Genomic DNA, 27317 nt, shown 5'->3' on the forward strand with positions numbered 1-27317 from the left:
TTGTTTCAGAGTGGGAACTATTTTAGCTTTAAAAAAAAATGTAAACCCCTAAGCTTAAAGTGGTACTCTCAAAGTCAAACACTCACCCCCTGTAGAGGTGAAAGGTGGCTGAAAGGTGCAGTTTTGCGTCTCTAAAGACGACAGCAGCTGCAGTCAGTCTGTATTCACAGCAGTTACAGTGGATTCCAACATCGATCCAGTTTTCACAGCAAAACAAAATCTCCCAAAAAAAGTCGGAAACTTCTCAAATCACAACTGCAGCATAATCCACTTCTCGAAGGTCCGTCAGTATGTTCAAACAGTCATATTTTCAGCAGAATTTAGCTAAATAACATAGCTTCCATCTCAATCTGCATGCACGGGCCTGTCAAACTCGCTGCCGCCTGCTCTTTCACGTCTTTTTGTATAAATAATAATAGATATAATAATATCTAAACTTGAGGCTGTGTTCAGACTAATGCAGATCTGAAACCACTATTTATGTGAGAACCAGGGTTCCATTCACATCAGTGTTTTTGGGATTGTTTTACAGTCCACACTGAAATGGTTGAATCTCTTCTTCCTCCTCACGTGGTTAGATGCTACAACTGCAACTACTACAACTAAAAACTTGTTCCCCGCCATTGGACAAACATGAGGGCGAGTGTGTGGAGGCTTGGATACTAGGTAAAATCACACTCACAGCTCACAACAAAATTAAAGATTTGAAAGGGTGAAAGTGAGTTTTGAGCTTTTTATGGTCAAAACATTAAGATTTGAACATCTAATAACTGCTGCATGCTAATACAGGTTTGCAGTGTATTATATATATTTGCAAAATTGACAAAATGAGTCAGCAAACTCAATATTCTCTTTACATAGTTTTAAACACACTGTCAACCTCAAAAATCTTAAGTTTCAGGTTTATGAATTGTGTATGTGATTTGTTGTTGGGCAGCGACAGTAGTGCACCCACTTTGCCTGGCTGACTCTTTAAAGTACTGCCAGGTGCTGGGTGCTAATTCTCCTGAGACAAACACATACACACAAACATATACAAAGGGTGAACACTCACACACACACACACACACATTCAGGCATGTCCCATTTCTTTCCCCTCTGTTTTCTGCTGTGTCACCGCCAATACAGCACCTGGCAGCACCAGGAGGACACACTGGTCAGCTTTTCAGTCAAACTCCTCCATCCATCAACACAGACTGCTACGTCAAGTGTGTGTATATCTGTGTGTTGGTGTGCGTGTGGCTGTACTTTGTTAAGCACAGGGTGAAAACAGCAATATCGGCCAAAATGGGGAATCGATGCAGAGCAAAGTGGAAAATGGCTCAGTGAAGTTGCGTTCTGTCCTGTTGAAGGTTGTGAGTGGAGCTTCAAACTCTCGGGGTGGGAGGATTTTTCATAAAGTTGTAATATTTTTAGAAAAAATATTATGAGAATACATCTGTAATTTCACAAGAAAAGGTAATAATAATATGGGAATAGTGGTATAGTTATAATATTTTTGGAAAAATGGTCAAACCATTATGAGATATAAGTTATAAGTTTTAGAAAAAAGTCGTAACATAGAGATTAAAGCTGTAATTTCACCAGAAAAGTCATAACATTAGTCGGAATATAGAGTTTACATGGACTTATATTACAGATATTGGTCAAATTTAAAGATAATCATTACCTTCACAAAAACTGGTCCATCTTGTCTTCAAATACCCGTATTGGCAAAATCCTAATCTTTTTTTATTTATTTTTTTACACAAAGTCAGATGGTAAAGTTTAAAAGCTTTTAAGTCAATGAAAACATTTTGATCGTGTTGTTTTCGTCGGTATCTTTTGTTTCTTGCGGTTTGGAGGACAGACTGCTGAGAAAATGTAGCTTATTTATATTGTGGCTTTTACAGAGCTGGTGTGAGCTTTGCATACAAATTGGGCTCTAATAAAGAAAACGCAAGTGCATGTGAAAGGTTCGATATTCCCTCCAAGGCCGTTTTTTGTGTTGTTGTTGATGAAGGCAGAGAGATACTGACATGGAGGTCGAGAGATGGCAGCGTGATCAAAGTCACATGGAAAAATGCCATTTTGAAGGCATATTGTTTCAATAATTTGATGTTTTTCTGGATGAAAGATGAGGGTTGCAATGTACGGAATGACTGCTCAGACACGCTTAAACCTTAAACATGCCGCGATGCAACTGTCGCGTCTCAGGAAAAGCAGATGGGGTTTTTACAGTTGTAGGTTGAGTCCACTCATGTCTTTTGAAAGTTACACATATTTTCTGTCGTCATCAATGGTTGTCATTTACATGATTGCCCTCTGGTCCAACTTGAAGTATTCTTTGAAAAATGCATTGTTTCCTGTAACAGTCACTGGATTTTCATGTAAAGTACAGTATTTTATGGTCTTTTGGGCATTAAATGTTACATGAGGAAACAGAGAATTGGCTGTTATAATTCCACTGTGACTTATATGAAACTCTGCAGTAGAGTTAAGTAATCAGAACCAGTTCCACATTTATAACAACCAGGGATTTTTTTTAAAGAAACATAATGTAAATATCATTTAGCATTTCCCGAAAGTATGAACCACTTATCACCCGTTAAGCATACATCGATGTAAATGTATATGTTTGCAATATGGCTTACAAGGCAGAAAGTAATTTCATGCAGGGAGGAATTTTAACAGTATACATGTTTTGCAGCAGGTAGAAACTAGTTGAATTGAAATTGTGAAAATTGTCAAAATAGCTGGATGAGGTTGTTATTGTAGATTTAAAGCTTCTGTAAACTGAGCGGTGTGTTTGTGCTCCTCTACTGCCCCTCCTCCCTGTCGGCCTACTTCGTCTGCTCCTCTCAGACTCTGGAGGAGGCAGCGGTTTGGCCTGTTGAAGGAAATCATTGGAGATCGATGCAGAGGAACGGGCTTTCCCCGACGCAGCCTTTCTGATGGTAGAGCACCAGCTCTGATCTGCTGCTTTAAGCTGCTCCCAGAGGCCTCTGTAGCTTGTTTGTGTGTGTGTGTGTGTGTGTGTGTGTGTGTGTGTGTGTGTGTGTGTCTGTGTCTATGCTCAGATGTGTAATGTGTGTAGATACAGGAGTTGATTATATGTGTTCAACAGTGAGAACTAAGCTCTCTAGTCTAGTCTTCTACTAGCTGAAGGTTTTGTTCACTTCCTGTTTTACATCACTGAAGATCACAGCACAGTCCAATCAAGTAATCACAAACCATAAACAACCCCTTCCCCTTACATACAGTACCAAAACAACATACATTGATGTCATTTATAGTGGTAACATTTTACACCTAGCTGAAACGATCAGTCGATTAATCTGTTAGTCGATCGTCAGGAAAATAATTGGCAACTATTTTGATTATCACTTAAGCAAAAATGCCAGAAATTCCCCAGTTTCTGCTTCTCAGTCCTCTTTCAGTGTTTTTGGTCTTTGGACTGTTGGTTGGACAAAGCAGGACATTTGATGACTTCACCTTAGACTTTACGTACATTTTCTAAAAACAAAATTCAAATCACAGTGGAATTATCCTTTAATGCTGATTAGTGGACAGACAGACTCTGTCCATCACTGAATGTCAGCGTCTTAATGAAACAATGTGTTTGAACAAATGAGTAGAAATAAAGTATTTCTAAATATTCTGATTGAATGCCGCGAATACATATTGTCAGATTACAGTGTAGTGTTGTAATCTGAATAAAGCTTTACTTCAGTCTAATTTACAAACTTGGTCCATTCTATAACTGTGAGGGAGAAAGTTTCTACTATTTGATTCTTTGTATTCTGAGCAGCCTGACAAACTTTTGTTAATTATTTTGGCTTTTAAAAGTTTTTCTTTGCAGGTTTTGTTTTTGCATATTTTTACCTCTAGGTCAACATCTTTCAAATATCTAAAAATTGATTGATTGATGAGTAAAGGCTTGTTTTACAAAACTAGTGCATATTCCCCAGCTTCTGCACTAATTGGAAGACGTGTTGATTTGGTTCCATCATATTTCCTCAAAGAGTAATTTTGAGGAGAATTTAATTTTCTGAGATACTCACCTCATAAATTTAAGTTGTCATGTAGAATATGATTTTTTTTTATATTAAACTCCTGTTTACCCTGGTTGGAAAGAATGTGTTTTTAGTATTGCACTGTGAAAAACACTTTAATTGAAATGTTTTGAATGTTCTTAAATCTTATACAAATGTAAGTCAGCCTTCTTGAAAGGTATGCACACATAGTTCTTGTTCTGCACAGAGTTTCGTTTTGATTTTCTTTGTCTTTTTTATTCTTTGTGGGTGAAGAATAAAAAATAAATCTAAGTGTATCACTCCACCAACCCTCTGGTAGATTTGTCACGGTAGCAATAAAAAGCAGTAGAAATTCCCAGTAGAGTAATGGAGACGGAGTTGTTTGATGGTAATTATGTTTTCCCCACCTTTTCCCTGCCTGGTTGTGGTGGAGAGGATGATTCGCTTTGGGTTGTGTGTGTGTGTGTGTGTGTGTGTGTAAATGGATGTGTGATCCAGTTAGAGTGCTGGGGGACTGAGAGACGGCGCTCTCATATAAGGTTAGACTGGAATTTATGATCCTGAGATGCGACAAGAGCTAATTTAGAGTAGCGGGAATGAAACCTATAGACCGGGGAACCATGATTCTTTCATTTTCAGCATTAGAGAACTTCTCGCTCTCTCGCTCTCTCTCACTTTCACTTTAGACGGATGCGGTGGAATTTTTTATCTAGCTGCATTGAGCCGGTGTGTCTTGACTGAATTTATATTCTATTCTGTTTCTATTAGTTTTATTTCCAGTTGTGAACTTCACCACTGCAAAATTGAACAGTGCGCTTATATTTTTTCTTTCACTTACTGTCATGATTCAAAAGCATTTTTATTAGACAAATACATTTTGTTGGATTCTTTATTCACCATTTTATTCAATTTGTCCTCTTGGCGCGCATCATAACCTTCTGCTATTACTGGCCAGAGCAATATGGAGCAGAGGAACAAACGGACAAAAGCACTTCACGAAAAAAGGGGTATCAGCTGATGTTGGTGAGCTGAATACCTTCCTGTCAGTCAAAGTCCAGCTTGTAGGTAGATGTAGGCATCTCACTTTGGTGCAGTTCTTGCTGCCAAAATGCAGTTGCAAAGGATATATGCAAAGGATATGTGTAATCTAGACCTCTAAACTTTAATTTCTCAACTCAGTTTAACTTCTCAAGTTCAGTTTAATCAGACGCCTAGATGTCTTCACACCTGCAAATCACCAAAAACCAGCTGAGTCGTGCTCTTATCAGCTGCTCCGACAATAAACTTAAACCATTCAAAAAAACCATAAGCAGAATTCACAAGCCTCTGTTACATTGGCCCTAAAGATTGAGATGTTTTTATTGATATATATTTCACCTGAATACAATGCAGAAAACATGGATTGTTAATTCATTTATAATTAAAAGCTACCAAAGTAATGTCAGCTACCCAGCACTACACATTCATCTGAAGGAGTTCAGACGGATGTCAGAGCCAGTTTCCTACTAGTCTTTAGAGTAACATTCACACAGGCTACCTTAATCTGTTGGAAGTGTTGATTGCTGACTGTGATCAATCCAACACAGTGTTTGTCTGTGAAACTGCATTCAGTTCATAAAACAAAAACACATGACAGTGCAATATTGGGTCCTTAAAATATTGTAAATTGTTGTTCAAATTCTTCCACAACACGTCAACGCAGACTATGGGAAACTATGCAAAATATTTTAAATTAGAGCTGAAACAATTAATCGGTGAATCAATTAGCTGATCGACAGAAAATTTACCTACAACTATTTTAATAATTGATTTATCATTTAAGTAATCTTTATAGCAAAACAGCCAAACATTTCCTCGTTCCAGCTTCTCACTTGTGATCATTTGCTGCTTTTCTTTGTATTAATCGATAGTAAACAAAAAATCTTTGGGTTTTTGACTGTTGGTCGGAGAAAACAAGCAATTTGACAACAGCACTTTAGGCTATAGGAAATTGTTTTTCATTGTTTTCTGACATTTTATGGACCAAACGATTAATAGGTTAATCGAGCAGATTAATCAATAAAAATAATCGTTAGTTGCAGTCTTATTATAAATGATATCTCCTGGGTTGGGGGTGCTGCAGCACCCAGTCTTCCCGTGGCCATGGTTCAGTTAACTCTATGCATAAATTACCCTGCGGATTAGTCTATACAGAACCTACAGAGCAGGCTGAAATAGACAGGAAGGAAGGAAGGAAAACTGGAACAAATTCAACTGGAAGCCTAAAAAACAGACTCCAGGAGAGGAAAAAGAGAAATATAGAGAGAGAATGGAAGGGTGATGAAGGCCAGACCCTTTCGTTGAGTGCTCAATCGGCTGGAATAAAGTAGTAAGTCAGTTTCTTGATGGCGAAGGGGAACCGGGACAAATCACCCCGACAAAGGAGAGCGAAAAGGGCACAGCAGTAGTTGAAAGATGAGGGGATGAGAATTGTAATAGATGTTCTTCTCTATTTAGTTCAGGTTCATGCTTTTCCCAGCTGCCCAGCGTCTGCTGAGATGGACGGTGGTGTTCTGGGGTCAAGCAGAGCCGTCAGCTGTGGTTGTAACCTTTCTGACTGTCTGAATTGAGGGTATTTTTCGCCTCCACTTATCTGAGTTTTCTCTCCAGTCCTGAGCTGTGTACAGGGAGCTACAGAGGGAGTGTATGCTCCATGTACAAAATATTAGAACAACCTGCTGTTTCTGTAGAAAGAGACCGACCAGGTAGAAAGTTCAGCCCCTTTGTAATTTTATAATATACTGCTCTGCCTTGAAGGGGAGCAGAGCTGCACAATATGGAACGTGTGAAGAATTTGTTCAGTGTAAAGAATTATTTGCAGTGTGATGAAATCCCCCAAAAAACCTGCAGATTCAGCGCACACTCAATAATATCCTTTACTGATTTGCTGACAACATGCGATAAAATATGTACAAATATAGTCAGAAATACTTTTATCAAGCAACAAATTTGTATGTATGCTGAGTTAACAGTTTGTCTAAATCTTTATTTGTTAAAAGAACAGATAGAAACTTTTCTCAGTATGAATGGTCTTGATGCTTATATTTGCTAATAATTTCATTATTAACTTCATTTCGCTATAATAATAAAAACACAGTACGTTATGCAGCCCTAACAGGGAGCTGAAACTGAAGTGAAGGACGCAGGATATTAAAACCTTTGGGAAAGATCTATGCAAAACTTGTGAACAAATCAGTTTGGTAATTTATCAATCAAACACTAACCTCGCATTAGCGTTGTCCACCTCTGATATAAGAAACTTTCTTTATGGATTGCAGCTACAGAAAAACACTGTAGCTGCAATCCATAAAGAGAGTTTCTTATACCAGAGCTTATTGGTCTGCGCCTACATTGGTTTGTGCAACTATGATTTAAAAACTCAAAACTGTAGGCACTTTGAGTTGATTGGAGAGTTCTAGTGCTGTCTAAATGGTTTCAGCAGCTGACTAACTCTGAACAAACAAATATTGGGGAGGAATTGTCAATTTGTTGCTCAAATTGTTACACTGAGCATCCTGGTAGGGCAGACTCATACCATGTAACTGCAACATCCTCAGTTCAGTTCTATGTCCGCATCACTTCAGTCAGCTTGTGTATAAAAATGTCATTATCGGCTACATAGTGGTGGAGTGGTTGTTCCTGATATGCTATACGTTCACATGTACAGCAAATGGTTTGTTTCAGGTCAGGTCCGAGGTATTAGAAAATGTTAGATTTCTTGTCTAACAAACCCTATGAGTATGAGAAGAAAGTGAATCGGATTTGAGCTTAACGTGGATTGCAGATATGGGACTTCAGCTCACCACACTCTCCCTGGTTGCTCTTGTCTTTTCTAGGTGGCCTCCCGTACGAATTTAAGGTGGTGATCGCTGGGAACCACGAGCTGACCTTTGATAAGGACTTTATGGCCGAGCTGGTCAAGCAGGATTACTACCGATTCCCCTCAGTCTCCAAACTCAAACCAGAGGACTTTGACAATGTCCAGACGCTCCTCACAAACTGTGTGTACCTGCAGGACTCGGACGTCACCATAAAGGGGTTCCGGATATACGGGGCGCCATGGTAAGAGCACCAACTGTTCTCTTTCTTTTATCCTCCATCCAAAACTACTCTCATCACCTTGTGTCTTTCACAACCGCTGAGTCACAGTTCTGTCTCGTTGTGTTGTGGGTCCCTGAGGTGAAGGTGTGCCTTCCCCTCTGTCAGTGTCTGGCTGTTTTCCAGCTCCCCTCCCTGCAGTAACTCTGTACTCTGCTGTACGCTCTCAGTGAGGGGCCTCTCTACCATGCTGGGTGCTTTTCCCAGCTCGCACATTCCTTTATGAGCTCAGGACCCTCGCCTGCTCCCCGGGCTTACGTTACACCTGTGTTTTGACACGGGGTTAAGTGATACGCGTGTTACCGGGACGCTCTGTCAATAGACTCTCAGGTGTGGAAAGAACGCAGGGAGGGAGGGTGTGTTTGGTCGAGGAAGGGTGTAAGCTGCGTGTATTCGACAAACAGAGGCAGGTGGGAGTGTTTTTAAAGTGAAGTGTTTGTGCAGAGAAAGTACTTGTAGTCATGATGGAAGAAAACTCCTGAGATCACTGCTATATTCATGGATGTTCTCATGCAGTTTTATTTAGAAACATCAAAATTTCATACACTATAATGTTAGAAATGGAAACCTGTGTTCATGAATAGGTTCTATACCTTGAAGCAAGAAACAGATAGTTCTGTGACTGTATTTAAAGTGTTTTCCAGGGATATGATTATTTGTTTGTTTTATAAGCAATACCACTATCCAGTATTTTTACATCTATATCACACACAGAAAATGTTTTGCCCCTTGGAAAGAATTTGATGCACACCAGTTTAGGTTTTTACAGGGAACTTCATCTTGCAGGCAGGTGAACCATAAAACACACACACAGACTTGATCACAGGATACACAAAAATAATAAAATACGTAAAACTAGTGAGATAAATCAGAATCAGAATCAGAAATACTTTATTGATCCCCGTAGGGAAACTCTTTGTTCCAGTAGCTCTTCTTTACGTCAGTGCACACAGGAGAAAACGATATTATACACTATAAACAGGTCAGAAATAAATTAAGTAACATGTTGGTATAAGTATAAGATAAACTAAGTGGGTTTACTGGTAGATGGTGAAGTACAGTATAAATACAATGTCACTAATTATGTAATAAATAATAGTAAAAGCGGAGGTGCATGTACTGTCGAGAGTAATTGAGGTATATCCGTAACAGTAATAAGAAAAACTAACAAGGGAAAACTAATATTGCACTTGAGTAGTAAACAGAATATTGCACAATTATTATTAAGATGTAATGCTCAATGTCCAGTTTAGTGACCTAGGGTCAAACAGACTAATCCTTAGAGGAGGAGTTAAATAGTTTGATGGCCACAGGCAGGAATGACTTCCTGTGGCGCTCTGTGGTGCTCTTTGGTGGGATGAGTCTTCCGCTGAAGGTGCTCCTTTGTTTAGCCAGCACGTCATGGAGCGGGTGGGAGACACTGTCCAAGATGGCGTGTAGTTTGGCCAGCATCCTCCTCTCTGACACCACCGCCAGAGAGTCCAGCTCCACCCCACAATGTTACTGGCCTTACGGATCAGTTTGTTCAGTCTGTTTGCGTCCGCTACCTTTAACCTGCTGCCCCAGCATGCAACAGCATACAGGATAGCACTGGCCACCACAGACTCATAGAACATCTTCAGCATTGTCCGGCAGATGTTGAAGGACCTCAGCCTCCTCAGAAAATAGAGGCGGCTCTGGCCCTTCCTGTAAACAGCCTGAGTGTTCTTGGTCCAGTCCAGTTTATTATCCAAAGCTACAGCAACAGGCAGCATGCGGGCTGGCGCATGCGGGCTGGCGCATGCGCACTACACCATAAATAAATCCAACGTGCTAAAATTTACCACATAAATCACATGAAACCTAGAGTACATCCAGCCATCGCCATCCTGCCTGTATTACAGTAAGTAGGGCTGGAACAGTTGCTTCCATCCATTAACTCATTTTGCTCGTACTTTATTTCATTAAACAATTTAGTCTGTAAAAAATATTAAAAATATTGTCTCAAGACCAGAAGTTATTGGTCACTTATTCTGACCAAGACCAATAATTAAAAATATTGTAATAGTGATAGTTAGAACTGATAGTTTGCCAATACAGTAGTGTGTCTCTAATGATCCTTTATTCTCATCTGTGTGATGTCCTCTCTTTGCCCCAGTCACCATGGTTAGATAGTCTAATTGAAAGAAAGCGCTGAAGTTCAGTCCGAACCGCTGTCGTCTTACAGTATTTGCAGTCTGACCTCAGCTCGCCTGCACTGCAGCTGTGTGTTTTGTTGTGTGACGGTCAAGGTTGGAACTTCCTCTGTCCTGCTGTGACTCCCTCTGCTCTCTGCGCTGTGGTTCCCACAAGTCTGCTCCAGACTTAAAATAGCTATTTAGGTCACACCTTCATCTGCTATAATTAGCAGGTTTGCAGCCTGGCTTCAGAAGTGGCGGAGGACAGTAGCGAGGAGGAGGCGGGGGTAGATCCCAGCATTCCTCAGACATCACAGCAGCAGGAAGAAGAGATTACCCTCTCTTTTCCCTCCATCCTTCCTCTTTTCCATCCTTCTGTTTGAAAGAGGAAGGACGCTGCCCCCTCTCCCTGGTGGGTGTTTAGTGTGAGGGCTGGTAAGTGTCTGTTGTGACAGCTGGGGGTCTCGTGAGAGGTGGAGTGGACAGCTTGGCGGGCCCCCCTCCCCACCCCTCCTCGGCTTCCTCACCTCCTTCACACCCATATGCCATCGTGGCCCGAGGTCTGGCCTGCTTGTCCAGTGTGAGGTCTCACTTAGCCCTGCAGTGACCCCTCACTTCATCAACAGCTCACCAGCTCCTCGCCTGGGTGGCCGAACTCCTCCGAGTCCTCAGCGGTCTGCAATATATGGAGTCATTGTAGTGTTTGGTCTAACCACTCCATATACTGTTGGGTAGTTTACAACTTTAGAAATGCATCTTGTTCTATAAGCTCATCGTCTGTTTTCATTTCAAATTTTACTCTGCAATTTGTGATTTACAGCAATCAAATATATGAAGTTAAGTATAATATTTTCTTCAGAAATGTTGAGTAAAACTATAAAGTCTCACATACTGGAAATACTATCTGTACCTCAACATTGTAGTGTAATATGTTGCGTTAATGTGCTTTGTTATGCTCCACCTCAGTGTATTTAGCAAAACTTGCAAGAATATTTAAGTTTTATGACTAAATGCCTTTACCTTTTTCATAGAAAATTGGGTATTTTTATGACAATGTGTACAGGAAAATGCCAACCAATAGTCATTTGGGTTTTTTTTAACCTCAAATGCCACAAATTTTAAAACTTGGTGAACATTTAAGAACCGGTTATGTCCAGCTCAAACTGAAAAATGTCAACGACAGAAACAAAATGTCATCAAAAGGCTTCTGTTTCTTTTCACTTTAACAAGAAATCAACTTTCCTTGTTTCTGCTCTAAAAGGCTGTTTGCTAAAAATAAAATAAAAAGCCACTCTGCATGTAAGATGAAAAAGCAGATTGTTCCTGCTTTGAATGAACACATTTCAGTGTACAGTGCGTCCAATCACTGCAACACAAACTACGGTGGAAAACACAACTTTAATATTCCCTTTACAGCTCCTCTGTTGTGTTTCATGAAATCCACTAAAATAATTATTTACTAAGCACATTAACTGCTGGATCAATTAAGTCAGATTTCTATTACAAGAGAAAGCAGGACTGTGAAGTTTTCTCTTGGAAATCGTGGAGAAGCAGCAGGTTACAGCAGTTTATACACAATAACCCCACAGGTTTTCATCTGTACAAGATGGAAGGAAACATTATGCTCTGATTGACTGATTAGTGTCATTACACCCTTCTTTCCATCGCTGCTCCCACTATTGCCATTATTTTTATTTTTTTTATCAATTCATCACTTAAATGTCTGTTTTAAAGGTCTTATGGATGCAAATTACATTCTGCTGCAGTGCTTTTCAAACATAATCCATTTTATAATTATCTGCAGCAGGTTGTCAGTTCAGCATGTGGCCAGTTACAGCGAAAGATAAACCTATACCACTGAGGAACAGTTCATTCAGTACAATATGTTTTTCCTAAAAGAATTTTGGACACATCCAAGTCTGCTGTCCTCGCATTAGGCCTAAAGGAGCACTCAGAAAACGAAACATGCTTTCACATCATATCAGTAAAAATCTGCACTTTCCCACGCCAAAAGTTTCAACATTTTATCTTCTAAAACTGAGGAAGTAAAGCCTTTTCTGAACTCGGCTCTTCAGGGATCGAGGTGGATTTGAACCAGGCCAAGCTTTCTCACACACATAGCTTTTTGGTTACTTAAATTTGTGTCCATGTTGAAATTGTGCCAACAAATTGCCTCAGTTAATTAATCTCACTAGAGTATCTGAAAAACCAGTTATCTTTTTTAAAAAAAAAAAAAAAAAAAAAAAACTTCAGCGTTGAGGGGAAAATTGCCCCAGATGTTGGAAATCTAAGCACTCCTTGAGCTGTGGGTTTATTGCTGGAAAAAAATGTATTCAGAGATGAGATTTATTTAAAAACAGAAGACGTAAGGATGGTGATAATAATTAGAATTCCTTAAATTACTTTTTACTTATTACTTCTTTATTATGTTAAAGGAAACATCAGTAGGATTATCCTAAAAAACATTTATAGACTCATACAATAATAATCCCTCTCAATCATCACTTATGACCCACTAGAAGTGTGTGGCGGTGTCTGTATCTGCAGAGATCCTGTCCTCTGCCTGGATTTTCTTATTATTTTGCTGTGTTCGGGATGTCAACCCTATGTGGCTCCTTCCCGCAGGGTTGTGCAGAGGTGTGGCTGTGTTTATTTGTGCGTTAGAACGTAACCGCCGTGAAACAATCAGAAAATAACGTTTAATTTCTCCGATTCACTGCTTTGTTCTCGCTAGCGCTGCTCCCTCTCTTCATTCACTCTCTAGCTCACTCAACCACCGCTGCTCTCTCGCTCATCGAGCCGGGAGGAGGGGCCAACAAACAGCAACCGACAAATCCTATACTCATTACGCCTTTAATGCTAGTAGTGGGTTATAAATTACAGTTTTCCTTACCTTCATGACACCATTTCAGTAAAGTAAGAAATTAAATGGCCACCATGAGGATGCATTAGTCAAAAATGTAAGTTACACCTTTCAACTCGTCCTATAATTTGCCACACATTGCTTTTATGTGAGATGTGAGTTGAGCCTAGAAAACTGCAAGGAAATGTAATTTCATTTTGTCATTCTGTGATTTGAACTATTTCCACTTCCAGTAGAATTAAGACAATGGAATAACATAGTCTGCTCTCGTTCAGGAAACTACGAAATTCAGCTCAATTAGTCTTGAGCTGTCAATATCAGAATAAATAGGTGATATGAATGATTAGCAAACAGCGTGAATTAAAATTTTCTAAGGCTGCAACTAAAGATTGTTTTCATTATCAGTTAAGCTGCTGGTTTTTTGTTTTTTTTTTTTGATTAATTGTCTTTGAGAAATAGGGAGACTTGTGATTACAGAGTCCATGGTGACGTCTTCTTGTTGCTTGTTTTGTCCGACCAAAATTTTATATCCAAGATTTAATTTGCAATGATATGAAATACCGAAAAGCAGCAAATCCTCACATTTGAAGAGCTGAAACCAGCACATATTTGAAATTTTTGCTTGAGAAATTACTTAAATGATTTATCAATTATCACAATAGCTGCTTATTATTATTATTCTAATTTTATTTTCAACTAATCGTTTCATCTCTACAATTTTCGTTTCTGTATGACTTTACAACCTGAAGGACAAAATATTAAAATGGTAATTTCATCCTGTTCTAAAACTCATTTTCCCACTACCTTTCTTTATTGAACAAATCATTCCTAAGACACTTTTTAATATCGTATAATGCTCCAGATACTGTGTTCTCAACATTTTGAGTAAAACGTAAAACTCTGTTCTGACTTGGTTCACTCCTGCTTGGAGTGAAAGCAGTGTACCATGAAAGACACACACTGTTTAATGACAGATGCTTAACAGGCCGAATACCTAAACCTCCTCTTTTCATGCTCACACACACACACACACACACACACACACACACACACTGAAAAGATGAGCAGGCTTCTGCAGCTTGTCAATCAAGCTTTTTTAAGAGGGGCTGAAGGTCTCTTGGAGCTGGACAGTTTTGGATTTTATTCGCATCGTTAACTCTTTCTGCTCCAGCCAACAAGATTTTGGGCAAAATAGAACTCTTTCATCTGAACTTTGAACCCATTAAATGCATTTATTAATCTTCTTTTTTAATCTTCTGTCTTTAATCTACTGCTTTAATGAAGGATATGAATTTGTTTTTTGCTCTTTGTAAATGGTAAAAAGTTGAGTGCGTTTCCAGTCAATGAGTAGTCTGTCAGCTTTTGCTTTAGGTTAAATACTTAAAACATTTAGGATCTGTGCTGAAATGTTAGATGATTACACCCCTAAGAGTGATCAACAGAAAACTAATCTGTAAACTAGTCTTGAAACTTTGTAATCAATTACATTTTTTATCTTTTTTTTGTCTGTTTGGTATCACTGTGTATGGAAGTAGATGAGACACAATAAACAATTTGATGACATAATTTGGGCTCTAGAAAATTAAGACGAGCACACAGCATTATCTTTGTCGTTATCCGACATTCAGTAGACTACAGCAGTTCTTTGACAAATCAATCATTAGGTTTAGTAGTGGTGGAAATTTTATTTCAGCTTTACTTTAAGAAGCACTTTATACCCCTCTCACCTGTTCACATACACAGAAAGGCACTGTTAAGGCCTGGTCACACCAGATGGTGGCTCTGCGAAATTCATTCACATGTTTTTGTGAAATTTGTGGGATATAGAAACTTGGTGGCATAGTCACTACTCGCAAGGATTGTTGGTAAAGTACTGCAGCAGGCAAGCTAACAGCTAGCCAGCCAGGCCAGTACTAGTCAGTCCCAATAGGTCTCTCTCTCTGTATTCTCTGTGCTGGATTACTTTCCCCCAGCATTTTGTTCTCAGGACTGTACATCATTTCCTTCGATAAAGACTTGAATTGAAAAGGCGACCAAGCTAGTTAGCTCAGTTGCTAACAGGACAATGAGTTGACATAGTTTATTCAAAAGATGTATTTGTACCATCGTCTTGTGTCTCAAAACTGTCTGCAAACCATTCCTCTTTTGCAGAGCAGATTATACTCCGACAGAGCTAAAAAGCTACGATAGCTTCCTCCTCCACACTCCGACTCTCTGTTCCCTCAAAGGTCAACATTGTCAAGACGGCTTGGTCAATGGTGCAAATTTGCGAGTTACAAAAGTTAAACTCAACTCAACTTCACCCCATGTGCGAATCCACTGATCACAGCTATTCTATTGAAACTAACTGATTTATTCACAAAATGTTGCTGTTTTAAACGCTGGTATGACAAAGTCTTCACACAAAATACACACTAATGAAGAAAAGATTAGTCGATGAATCATGCCCTTTTGATAATTGATTAATCATTCAAGTAATTTCCGTCCCAATCATTTCCTTTTTCCAGCTTCTCCAATGTGACTGTTTGCTGCTTTTGTTTGTTTCCTATCTTTGTAAACTGAATCCTTTATGATCTTCAGACTGCTGGTCATCATTTTGAGCTCTGGTAACCTGTGATGGGCATTGGTCATTATTTTATAGAAAGAATTATGAATCAATTCAAAGAAATCATTAGTTGCAGCACACAATCTCTCACACACTCAGCTCAGACATCAATATAGAAGGAGTGGCGGCAGGCTGGTCACAGATATGTGAGGAATCCTGCTGGTTTCGCCGACTCCGATAAGCTCTGCTGACTGATTCAGACCAGAGAAGTACGAGTAGGGAAGAGAGAGAGTGTGTGTGTGTGTGTGTGTGTGTGTGTGTGTGTGTCTCAGAGAGAGAGATCCCTTCCTTTGTCTCTCTCTCGCCCTCTCTCTGTAGGGATTAACCTGTTTTGTGATTCTGGACTTGACCACAATTTAACTCCCTGGTCAAAGGTCAAACTGTTGCTGCTGCTGCAGCCCAGCCCTCCTCTCTCCCCCTCTGCCTCATCCACTGGGGAGTCTCTTCCCTCTCCTCCCTTCTCGCTTCCTCTCCTGTCCTGTTATAATTTTCCTTTTCCTCCTTTCATTTCTTCTTTCCACTTCTATCCCGTTGATGCAATACCTTTCTCCTTTCTCTCCTCATCTCTCTTCTTACTTTCCTTCTCATCTTCCTCTTTTCATCTCCCTTTTCTTTGTGTCACATCCTCTCCTTTCTTTTTTCTTTTCCCTGCCTCCTGTCCTCTCTTCCCCTCTTCTCATTTTTGGTCTTTTCTTTTTCTATTTCTCCTCTCCTGTCATCCCATTTTCTTCCCTCTCCTCTCCTCTTTCTTCATTTCACAGTACTTACTTTGGTTCCTCTTAACAAATGAAATGGCAATCAATGTTTGGTTGGTTCATCTGACAGCAAATCTGCTGGCTTTCCTGTGTGTGTGTGTGTGTGTGTGTGTGTGTGTGTGTGTGTGTGTGTGTGCGCGCGCGCCTCCCAGAGGCGGCAGATTATATCCGACTGCCCTGCCCTCATTTGACTCTCTGAATCTCACCTCAGGGGAAACCTTTAGGGCCAAATGCAGATTTGTCATTTGCAGATTTTAGTTTTATTCATGTATTCATTTTTCACTGTAAAGGTCAGCAGAGAGAGAGAGAGAGAGAGAGTGAATGTTGTTTGAATATCAGCATGTTTAGCCTCAATTGTTTTCATCACGAGGAGGGCAGAGATCTGTGTGGTTTGTTTTCCTCTGGACTCTAGCTGTCTCTCTGTCTACACTATATGGACACATAAGTATATGGACACCCATGTACTTTTGGTCCAGGGCTTTGTTCCAGTTGAGGAAAATCTCAATGCTAAGGCACACAATTATATTTGAGACAATAGCTTCATTAAGGGGAAGATCCTTTCCTGTTTCAACATGACAATGTCCCCTTGCACAAAGCCAGCGCCATAAAGAAATTGTTTTCCGAGTTAGGTGTGGAAGAACTTGACTGGCCTGCACAGAACCCTGATGTCAACCCCATCCAACACTTTTGGGATGAAATGGAATGAGCCAGGCTTTATTACCCAAATCAGTATGGAACCTCACTAATGTTCTTGTGGTTCAATGGGAGCAAATCCCTGCAGCAGGTTCAACATCTGGTGGAAAGACTGAAAGCAGCAGAGTGGAAGCTGTTATAGCAGCAGATTAATGCCCATGGTCTTGTAATGACATGTTCAATAATCGCATATGGTTGTAATATGTGGGTGTCCACATACTTTTGGCCATGTAGTGTATGACTGGAAAAAACCTCCCTCTGTCTCTCATACTTTCTCTCTCAGGAAGTGGCCTTTTGTTGAACGAACATCCTGGTGCTGTAAAATAAGGACCACCCCTGACCCTTAACACACACACACACACACACACACACACACACACACACACACACACACACACAGAGACACACAAACATGCAGGTTTACTCTCCTTCTGGGAAAATGCTGTTTGAAAGGACTGACTGAGGGCGACTGGTTGCAATATTCTTTCAATTAACTCTTTGCTATAGATTCATAAACACACAGATCATTCATCTGACAATAACAAGTCATGTCCTCATTATAAACAACATAATAAAACTGCAGAATAAATTAGATGGAACCAAAATAAACTGAAACCACAAAGAAATGTATTAACTTTATTTGGACCTTTTGATGTGACAGTCCCACGTCTACCACAGTGTATTGTAGCCTTCCAGTCTGTTCAGCAGTGTAAAGGAAAGTTTGTGTAAATTTCCCTCTTCTCTAACTGGAAATAACAGATATTCACAGAGCTGATGCAGACTTCCATTTAAATAGTTACCTTTCCATGTGACATAACAAAATCCCAGACAGGCAACAGGTCTACTCATGCGTTTAGGATGTGTCCTGAACAGCCTATCCCTCCAGATACTTACCTCTACATTGGGGAGGTTGATATGGACAACATTTAGTATATGCTATTAAGAACAGCAGTTTCTCTATTAACAGGATATAGTATTTACCAAATTTTCATTCAAAAGTCATTGTCCCATTTTTCTGTGTGTGCTTTACAAGAGCAAAATTGTACAGTTTACAGTTAGTTAAACTCTGGCGCTGCAACAGATTTTGGTCAGATTTACCTGATCATTTATTTATACATGAGAACTGTGAACCAGGGTATTTTGTCATGAGAATATGTCTCAATACAAATAAATGAAAAGAAAATTAATGGCGAATTAGTTGTCAGTACTAACTCTATACTGAGCCTGAAAATACGTATCTTTGTACTTAAAGTGCTTCACTTTAAGTGCTTCACTCACCTGTTAGAAAAAGCTCTCTGCTAGATAATCCCAGTCTTTTTATACTTGTGATACTTACAAAGTCCTTTAAGTTCATTTTTACTGCGTTACTTAAATTCTTAAGCTTGCTATTTGTTCAGGGTTACCAATGAAACGTTTATGGAGCTGAATGATCAGGAATAGATAAGTACTCTGTATGTGTGTGTGTGTGTGTATATATATATATATATATATGAAAGAATTAAATTAAAGAATAATTTAAAAAAACGTTTTTTACATGATTTATGTATATAATCTATATGAGCATTTTTAACTTCATGTTGTTTTCATTTGTCTATGTCGCTGAGATATCACATTTGTGTCGGCTGCTTTTAGCTTAATCACCCCTAAGTCACCTCTTTGCCGGCGTCAGTTTGTGTTGGCTGTCTGCCTACCACACACACACACACACACACACACACAGTGACACACTATTTTCTCTGTCAGAGTGTGAGCACATGGCAGCACTACCGCCGATGAGGTAATGGGCCCTGACAAATGTCCGTCACCAAGAAGTCAAGGGCTTCATGGTCGCTCTGCCCTCATTTTTTTCACTCTGCAGAGAGTTCGTTTGATGAAACTTTTTGAACCTCTCAAATGTCACATTATGGTCAAAACCATGTAGTGAATAAAAGGGGGGGGTTCTTTCTTCTTTCTTTCTTTCTTCTTGCATTCGTCACCCCAGTTTTACAAGGAAATTGTGACTAATGACGAAAATTATAAGAGAACACTGCAGGGATATTTGTTTTTACATTCATTAAAAAACTTCAAAGTTTTGGATGATTGGTGTCATTGGCAGTCAGAAACTGGATAATATCTGTCCTGTGTGACTTTTTAGAAAGTTTTTACACTCTTTCTCTCAATGTAAACATGCGTCAGTTTTCTATGACTGTTGGTGTTTTAGAATATGACAATGTGAAATGTGACGAATGATGACTGAAACAATTGATCGATTAGTCGATGAACAGAAAATTAATCTGCAACTATTTTGATAACTTTTTATTCAAGCAAAAATGTCAAACACTCCCTAGTTTCAGCTTCTCAAAAATGAGTATTCGCTGCTTTTCTTTGTCATATGTCATGTAAACTGAAAGTCTTTTGGGTTTTGGTCAGATCGTCGATTAAAACAAGTAATCTGAAAACATCAACTTTTACGACATTTTATAAACAAAACAATCAATTGATTAATAGATCATCGTTAGTTGCAGCCCCAAATGTGACCAACATGAAACAGACAAACGATGACAACAATTATTAGTATTTTAAAGACATTTTATCTATTTCCTGCTGATGTAAACCTGCCTGACTAGAACAGTGTCCTCTTTCCGTTTTAGGATGTAAAGAAATTCACCAGATTTCACTCAAATCTAAAGACGGTGATGGTCTTTGGTTTCTTGGGTACAGTACAGTGTGGTTAATTTACGGTTAATCAGTTGTTCTTTTTAAAATGATAAAAATAAAGAAAGACACTGTTAGCACCTAATTCCCACTTAAGTTAGTATATTTCAGGCAAATGGTAATGGTTTGTCTTAAATGTACCGACTAAAAATATTGATTCAGGAGTTATTATGGAGATAAATAAGAAAGATAAGAAAATGCAGATTTGTAACTGAATCACTATTTGAAGGTTTTACTTCCTTTGTGCCTAAGGAAACCCTCTCATAATGGAATCAAATAAAAAATGGTTGTCAAGCTACAAATAAGGCAGTTTTCTTTTTCAGTTTTCCTAAAAAAAACGTTTTTGAAAGTAAATGTTTTCAGTCGACAGCACAGTCGTGTCACATTAATGACTGTAATATTTCAGAATTAATGAGATGCTGATTTATTGATGTTAAAATGTGACACCTTTACTTAATGGAGTATAAAATAGAAATCGTCAAGCATCTGTTAACAGGGCCGAATTGTGGTGGAAGCTCCTGCTGTGTGTGTATTTGTGTATTGCTGTTGTTGTTGGCCCTGCTTGGCGCACCCATTGGTGCTGGTGCAGCTGCAGGTGGTCGTCAGGTTACAGAAACATGGAGGTTCAGATTGTATGGAGCTTCCTGCAGCTGCTGATGAAGGGTGGGGGGAGGAGGAGGGGTGTGTTGGTGGTTTGTTCTTGCAGGCCGTCCAGTTCTGCAGCTGTAGTGTGTGTGTGTGTGTGTGTGTAAAGTTTCCCCAGTGTGTGTGTGAGGAGTGAATGAGAGGGTTAAGTGATGGATTTGTCATCACGCCCTCGCTCTCTGCAGTATGACAGCTCAAAGCATTCCCTGCTAAATGACTCACCCTACACAAACACACACAGACACATATGCACAAACACACACTGGCATGTTTCTCAAACGGCCGTTATGCAACAAAAATCTGTCAAGAAGTGCAGCATATTTGAAACCAACAAACGCACACTGTACGCTATCACAGAGGTGTGTTAATACAGACGGACTAAATGTTGCACATCTCCGTGAATCCTCCTGGTGCACCCACCACCCCCACCCCAAGGTGAGCCCCCAATATGTCAGAGGGAGAGTGATGGGTCCTCGCCGTCGTTTAATAAAGCTCTCCTCCGCGGCTTCGGGTGCATCAGTCACCGGCCGGGCAGCCCGAGGTCTGCCACACGACAGCCGGCAGCTCCATCAAACACTGCCGGGCCTGGAAAAGGGCTGACGCAGCCAAAATCCTGCTCTGGAACCAGGCCACAACACGAGATTCAGTGCAAAAAAAGGATCCAATTTAATAAGTTATTTAGTCTGGTGTTCACTCTTGACAAGTTGTTGTTTTTTTGCAGGACGAAGCATCAAGTTTTTGTCTAGAATGCAGTCCAAATCAAGTTTTTGTTCCGTGGTGGTGTTGTCGTCGTTGTCGTCGTCATTGAACATGACTTAAAACTGCTTCTAAAAAATGTGGAACCATCTCACCCTGTTGGGAGATTGGTCCTTTAGTCTAATATCATGTCCAAAATATTTTATTACACAAGAAGAAAACAAAATCTTCCAGCAGGGGAAAAAGTCGTGCTTTTTGTTTTTTCTTTTGCTTTGTTCCATTTCATTTTCAGACACTTTGAGAATTGTGTTGACATTTTCTTGACACTTGTGGTGGATCCAATAAAAGAAAGATTAGTCATTTAGTTTGGTATTGATTTGGAAACATCTCAAAACGTCAGGATTTCAGACTGTATTGATTGTTATTTTGGATTGGAAGGGTTGTTGTAGCTCTCTTCTGTTGTTGTTGTTTTTTTCATTACAGCATTGTTTGGGTTATATTAGAAATAAAAAAAAAAGGTAGAGAAATGAATAGGCAAAAATCGCCTTTGTGGGTAATTTGACCTCCTGCTCTGCTCGTCTCTCAGCATTATTAAAGGGTGATGAATAATCTTTAGTCTTTAATCTGTTTGTCAGCAGCACACAGTCTCCTGTGAGGTTTCCCACCTTCAGTGTGATGTAAGCCAAAGATTGAGCGCTCTGTAAATAAAAGTAATAATGTGAGATAATGGAGAGAGACAGCTGTGTTTCAGCCGGCGGTGTGTTTCTGCTCTCTAGTTGTGTAGCAGACTGTTGGCGCTGCTCTGAGGTCAGATCGGTGTTTGTCCCTGACGGTGTGGACAGACTGTGGTTACAGTACACACAGAGCCTCCGGCTGGAAGGTAATTGTTCCTGTCAGTTTGCATGTCTGTGCTTGTGTGTGTGTTTCTGAGAGAGTGTGAGAGGTCGGTCGACCCTGTTTGAGATGTTGACGGCCTCGTCCCTTTGATGGGGACACAGAGAGACAGATATGAAGTGCTGTCTTTCTTCTTCTTCTACTTGTGTGACCAAACATACTATATGTAACCTAATGGATACAAAATGTGCATGAATCTAGAACAGTTTCTTAAGCCATCTTATAACATGTTTTTTACCTAATGTTCTAGGCACTGAAGTGATACTCTTCGTCTGCATGTTGTGACTGTGCAGAGCTGGCAGCTATATGAGTCGTCTGGCTCTTGTCACCTAATAATGGTTTCCATCTTTTATCTGGAAGCACTTGATTTTCTTCACAAGTGTGAAGAACACTCATCCATTTGTGGCAGTGAGACACTTAACGCCAGACTAAAAGGAAATCCATCCCATCTTCAGCTAATTTTGGTTCCAGCGTGAACAGAGATGTTTGTCAGTTTCCAAGTCTTGGCCCTTGTTGAGCTTTTGTCTTTTTCCTGATCTTTCACAGGAATAAGGTATTCTGCAAAATCCTGATTTAATATAACAAATAGGACTGGATATTGTACCTCCATACTTCGTTTTGATATCGACCTAAAGTGTTGAAAACAACAAGTACTGAAAGTTGGCATTGAATGCCTGATCAGATTAGTGATCTTGTTTATTATTCTTTTATCAGATAATTCCTGATTTGAATCAAACTTGCTGCTAAATGTTTGACTGTATTTTATTTGGCAAAGATCTTGTGTTTACACGATATGTAATATTTGAGAATTTTGGCTTGTTTTATTGAAATGAAAAAAGGGTTTTGCAGAAACAAATTAGTAAGGCATCGTTTGAGTAATATATCGCACTAGTATAGAATATGATATAAAATTATATTCAGTCCTAATAACCAAGACCTGTACATGCTAGATTTATCATTTTCACAAATTTCTATTACTGTTATATTTTTATATTTAAATTCTAGGGTCTTTTCTGTGTTCATGCTGATACAACAGCTCTAGTAAGGACGGGTGTTTAAAATAAACATAAGAGCCACATCCGATAGAATACATTGTAATTGTGTATTCAGTTTGTCTCTGTGTGTTTTTGTGTGTGTCCATATCAAATAAACCACAAGAAGAAGAGCAGCAGTACAGTTTGTTAGGAGTGAGCATGTAAACCGAATCAACTCCAGGAAACAACCCCCGAAACACGAGGGTTTCTGGGCAGGAGGAGGAGGTGGATGTTGGCATCTGACAGCCAGCAGTTCCTCGTGTTCGGAAAGCCGAGCAGCACAAAAGAGAGCCTGAAAACACTGTAGATAAAGTTGCAGTGACTACGTTGTTGACTCGCCGCTTCTGCAGCCTGCAGTGTCTGACCTCCAGGGTCGATGTGCTGCTACAACTCTGACCTGTAAACATGAGACCTCTGAGTCCATGTGACTTCTATTTACAAGCTCTGGTTCACTTGAACTTGACCAAATACATCGAGGGACTCTTTTACACTGTGCTTGAGACCTTTTTTTTTTCTTTTTTTTTTTTGTGAGCATGATAAATGGCTTTCTTCAGCACAGTTGCTCCCCCTACCTCAACTCCAGCGTCCTCAAAGACCTTTTTTTCTTCATTGTATATCCAAGAAAACACACCAAGGTGCGGTTCCACTTTGCTCTAAAAGGATGGACATGCAAAGGTCAACAGTATGCCTTTGTTCTGGTGAACGGATAGGATTATTCATATGAGTGGTACACAGGGAAGTTCACTTCTCCACCTACAGCATTTCTTTTTCCAGTGACATGTTTGGCCTTCCAATGATGGCCTTGCACATTTGCAGCAGCGTCCCCGCTCTTTCATTGCGCTGAAAAGGCTCTGAAATGCGAGTTTCCTATAGATACTCTGCTGCTGCTGTTTGAAAGCCTTTCCTCTTCCTCCCCTCCCTCTTTCCTCCTTTTCTCTTCTGTCTCTATTCTTTCTCTCCCATGTCACTGAGTGGATAAATGTGTGGAGGCGGGTGTTTTTTTTTCTTAAGAGTAAAAAACTTGTGGAGGGAACTGGTGGAAGATGGAAGGAAAGGAGAATCAGGGACTAGTGGGGGAGGAGGATAGGTTAAGGAGTTGGAGGAGGGGAGACTGGTGGTAACGGCTTGCCTTTCAGCCCCTTTCACAGTGGCTGGCTACCTGCTTGTGTCAGTTGTTGCGTGGTGACCTTTGACCCAGGGGCTGGCGGGCTTCAGTGGCAGCGTCAGCTTTAATTAGAGATCCACACAACTCGACGCGCTGCAGAGCCTCTGATCCTCCACTGCAGAAGCTCAGATTCAGGCCGGACTGGGCAGAAGGGACAACAGATGCATGTAATGACAGACAAACACAGAGGGGGAGATCATCTAGTTCCCAAAGAGAGGACCCCAAGAGAAGGTTCGGGTCTAATTTAAATTTTATCAATGCTGGTTCTAATTCTACTCATCAATTCCAGTTTGAATCCAGGTTCTTGTCAAAGAAACCAAAATATGTTGAACAAGAAACATAATTTTTCATTAACTGTAAGGTATGTGTGATAAAATGGCAAAATTAAAGAAATATTTTTTATATATTTTTTATCTACTTACCTTTTTGTTTTTATTATCATCTTTTTGACATTTTTAACCATTTATTGACAGCAAATGTGAGAGACGGACAGGAAACATTTGGCAGAAAGGAGGGATGACCTCAATCTCGGGACATAAATGGTATTATATGCTACCACATTAGCTGAGACCTGTTAGATATGAATGACATCCAGTAGGACACAAATTGCCAACTAGCTAAAGGGTAGAATATGGAACGAAGGAAGGGTCCAATTTGTTGGGTTCTGAAGGATGCGGCTCTTTAAGGATTTAGCTACTTTCATCATCATGTTCTTCTCACCTACGGGCAAAGTCGTGAGTCACTTAAGTGCTTGCTGGTTTTTCGTTAGTTGTTTAAGGTATTTTATGACAGTGGGGTTGATGTTTGAGGGTTTTGCTTCTGTGCGTCTGATGAATGGGTAACTAGGCTAATGCTCAGTGGGAGCTACAGTATAACATTACCACTGTAGTCTTCAGATTTGCAGATACTTCACTCTTCACTTAATCATGACGGATGGGACGATTGCTGCAGCAGTAGAGCAAACCATGTCTATATTGCAGTGTTGCACTGAATGCATTTTAGACTGTGTGCAGTCTACCTCTGCAGATCAGAGCCAAAAGTTTTTTGTCAGCTGTCATTTCCGTGCAGGCCTCACAACACACGTGCCATCGCAGTATAGGCACATACTGTATGATTATTGCTTGCCTTGCATTATTTGGTAATACATTTCATTCATATGTTCAAATATTCATTCAGAAAGGATGAAGAATATGCAAACCCTGTAAAAAGGTATTCTAGAGCTGCCCTCTGTGTTTTCTTAGTTAACAGAATTTGTTGTACTTCAAATGGGAGCCTGAGCTTTAATGTTCACCTGTTTCATTAATTTAGTTTGAGAATCTTGGTCCTCTGGGTCTTAGCGGTCAAGAGGACTGTTGGTGTAACAGTCAGTATCTGACCCCCAAAACTTCTTCCTATAAGGAATCATTTCTGTTTTCCTCTGCGGTCCAACTGTTTATTGGTTTCCTCCAGCAGCTGTACAGTCGTCCTTTAAAGTGCGCTACATTTCCAAGAGGATTAATTAGATTAAACAGAGTATTTGTTCACTCCCTAAAGTGTTTGTGTTTTCTCCTGCAGGACTGTTTGGCAGTGTTTTTTTTTTTGTTTTGTTTTGTTTTTTTGAAGAGAATCATCAGTCGCATTAAGGAATAATGAAGGGATTGGTGGGCAGTTGCAGCCTGTGGGACCAAGCTGCTGTTTGTGGCTGCAACGTGAATCCACACAGTGTTGATTAACAGTGTGTGTGTGCATGTTAAATGTGCCCCCTACCTGGTCCGTGCATTAAATCGGCCCCCCCGTCAGGATTGCTGCGTTATGCTGCTTTTGCCTGATGGTAGCGTGTTCATGTTTGTAAGGTGTGTGTGATGGTTAAGATTGATGTTTTTCTGCTGAAGCGCCTGATGAGAGAGAACAGTAGGTGCTCAAATGGAAGATATGGATGGAAGTATAGAGGTATATGACAGAGAAGGTTAATGATTTTTAAGAAAATAATGACCAAAAAGGAAAGAAGAAAGGAATCTGTCATTTCTTCATGTTCCCTGTTAGCTTATATAAATCCCTGCTCTTTTCCAATCTTGTCATTTCTAAAAAAAATCCTTGTAAAATCCCTTAATGAGTTTTCAAATTGTGTGTGCCTTTTGTCTATCATTTTGAGCTCCAGCATCTGTTAGCTTCCAGCACGGTGACTTTGGTTTGTTCACAGTGGAAGTGGAATTACCAGCCGTTAAGCCTGAGCAGGGATCAGCTTCCTCTTGCCAGCGTCGCCTACGAAGGTGAAACTGGCAAAGTTGGCCTCACAGTAGCAGCTTTGTGCAGCAGCTAGAGCTTTCACATATGGAAGAACAATACCTCTGAAGGGTGTAGTTTTTCTGAAACATAGACATTTCTTCCACACTAAAATATTTGACCAGGCATTCGTTTGAAATGATGCTTTTTGCCTGTGTGCGGTGGGTGAAAAATACAATCAGAGGGGGGAAAAGGACCAGAAACCTGGAAACATTGGTGCAATCCTTTTAATTATACCAGGAAAAGATTGTTGTCAAGCAAATGGACTGAGATGTGAGAGAGGGAGAATGAGCAAGGGATGAAAGGAAAGCCAGTGTTAGGAATACAGCGGGGGATTAAAGACAGTGAGCGAGTGTTACAGACCCCTGGCCAGTTTGCTGCTGTAATGAACATTAGGGCTGCGGCATAAATTTAATGACCTGTGAAACAAACAGCGTGGCTGAGACTAGTGCCTCTGAATGCTAAGTGGCTCTATTATTAATACCAGCTCAGAGATGCCACTGTGTAAACACACTGTAAGTCTCTTTCCCCTATGAGGCCCGTTAAACACACGGCGACCGTGTGTTGGCGGTGCACTGGCTCACCGCAGCTCTCTGAAACGGGGTCACATCTTCCTTTGTACCTGCAGAATTAATGGCACGTCGCCCGTTAACAGCATACCTGTGCTAACTAACAGGATATGAATAGCATTGCAGCTAATCG

At 40.0% G+C, this 27317-nt stretch overlaps 1 protein-coding gene across 4 annotated transcripts in view; it reads left to right on the forward strand.

Moving 5' to 3' along the window:
• The window catches only part of mpped2a (metallophosphoesterase domain containing 2a), a 71488-nt gene that overhangs the window by 24919 nt on the left and 19252 nt on the right, over positions 1–27317 (forward strand). For all 4 annotated transcript variants that reach the window (XM_044221367.1, XM_044221628.1, XM_044221542.1 and 1 more), the window contains exon 4: positions 7892–8117. In XM_044221367.1, coding sequence (XP_044077302.1) covers positions 7892–8117 — 226 coding nt within the window. The remainder of the gene's footprint in view (positions 1–7891; positions 8118–27317) is intronic.

Source organism: Siniperca chuatsi, linkage group LG1 (genome assembly GCF_020085105.1).
Source record: "Siniperca chuatsi isolate FFG_IHB_CAS linkage group LG1, ASM2008510v1, whole genome shotgun sequence".
Classification (NCBI taxonomy): domain Eukaryota; kingdom Metazoa; phylum Chordata; class Actinopteri; order Centrarchiformes; family Sinipercidae; genus Siniperca; species Siniperca chuatsi.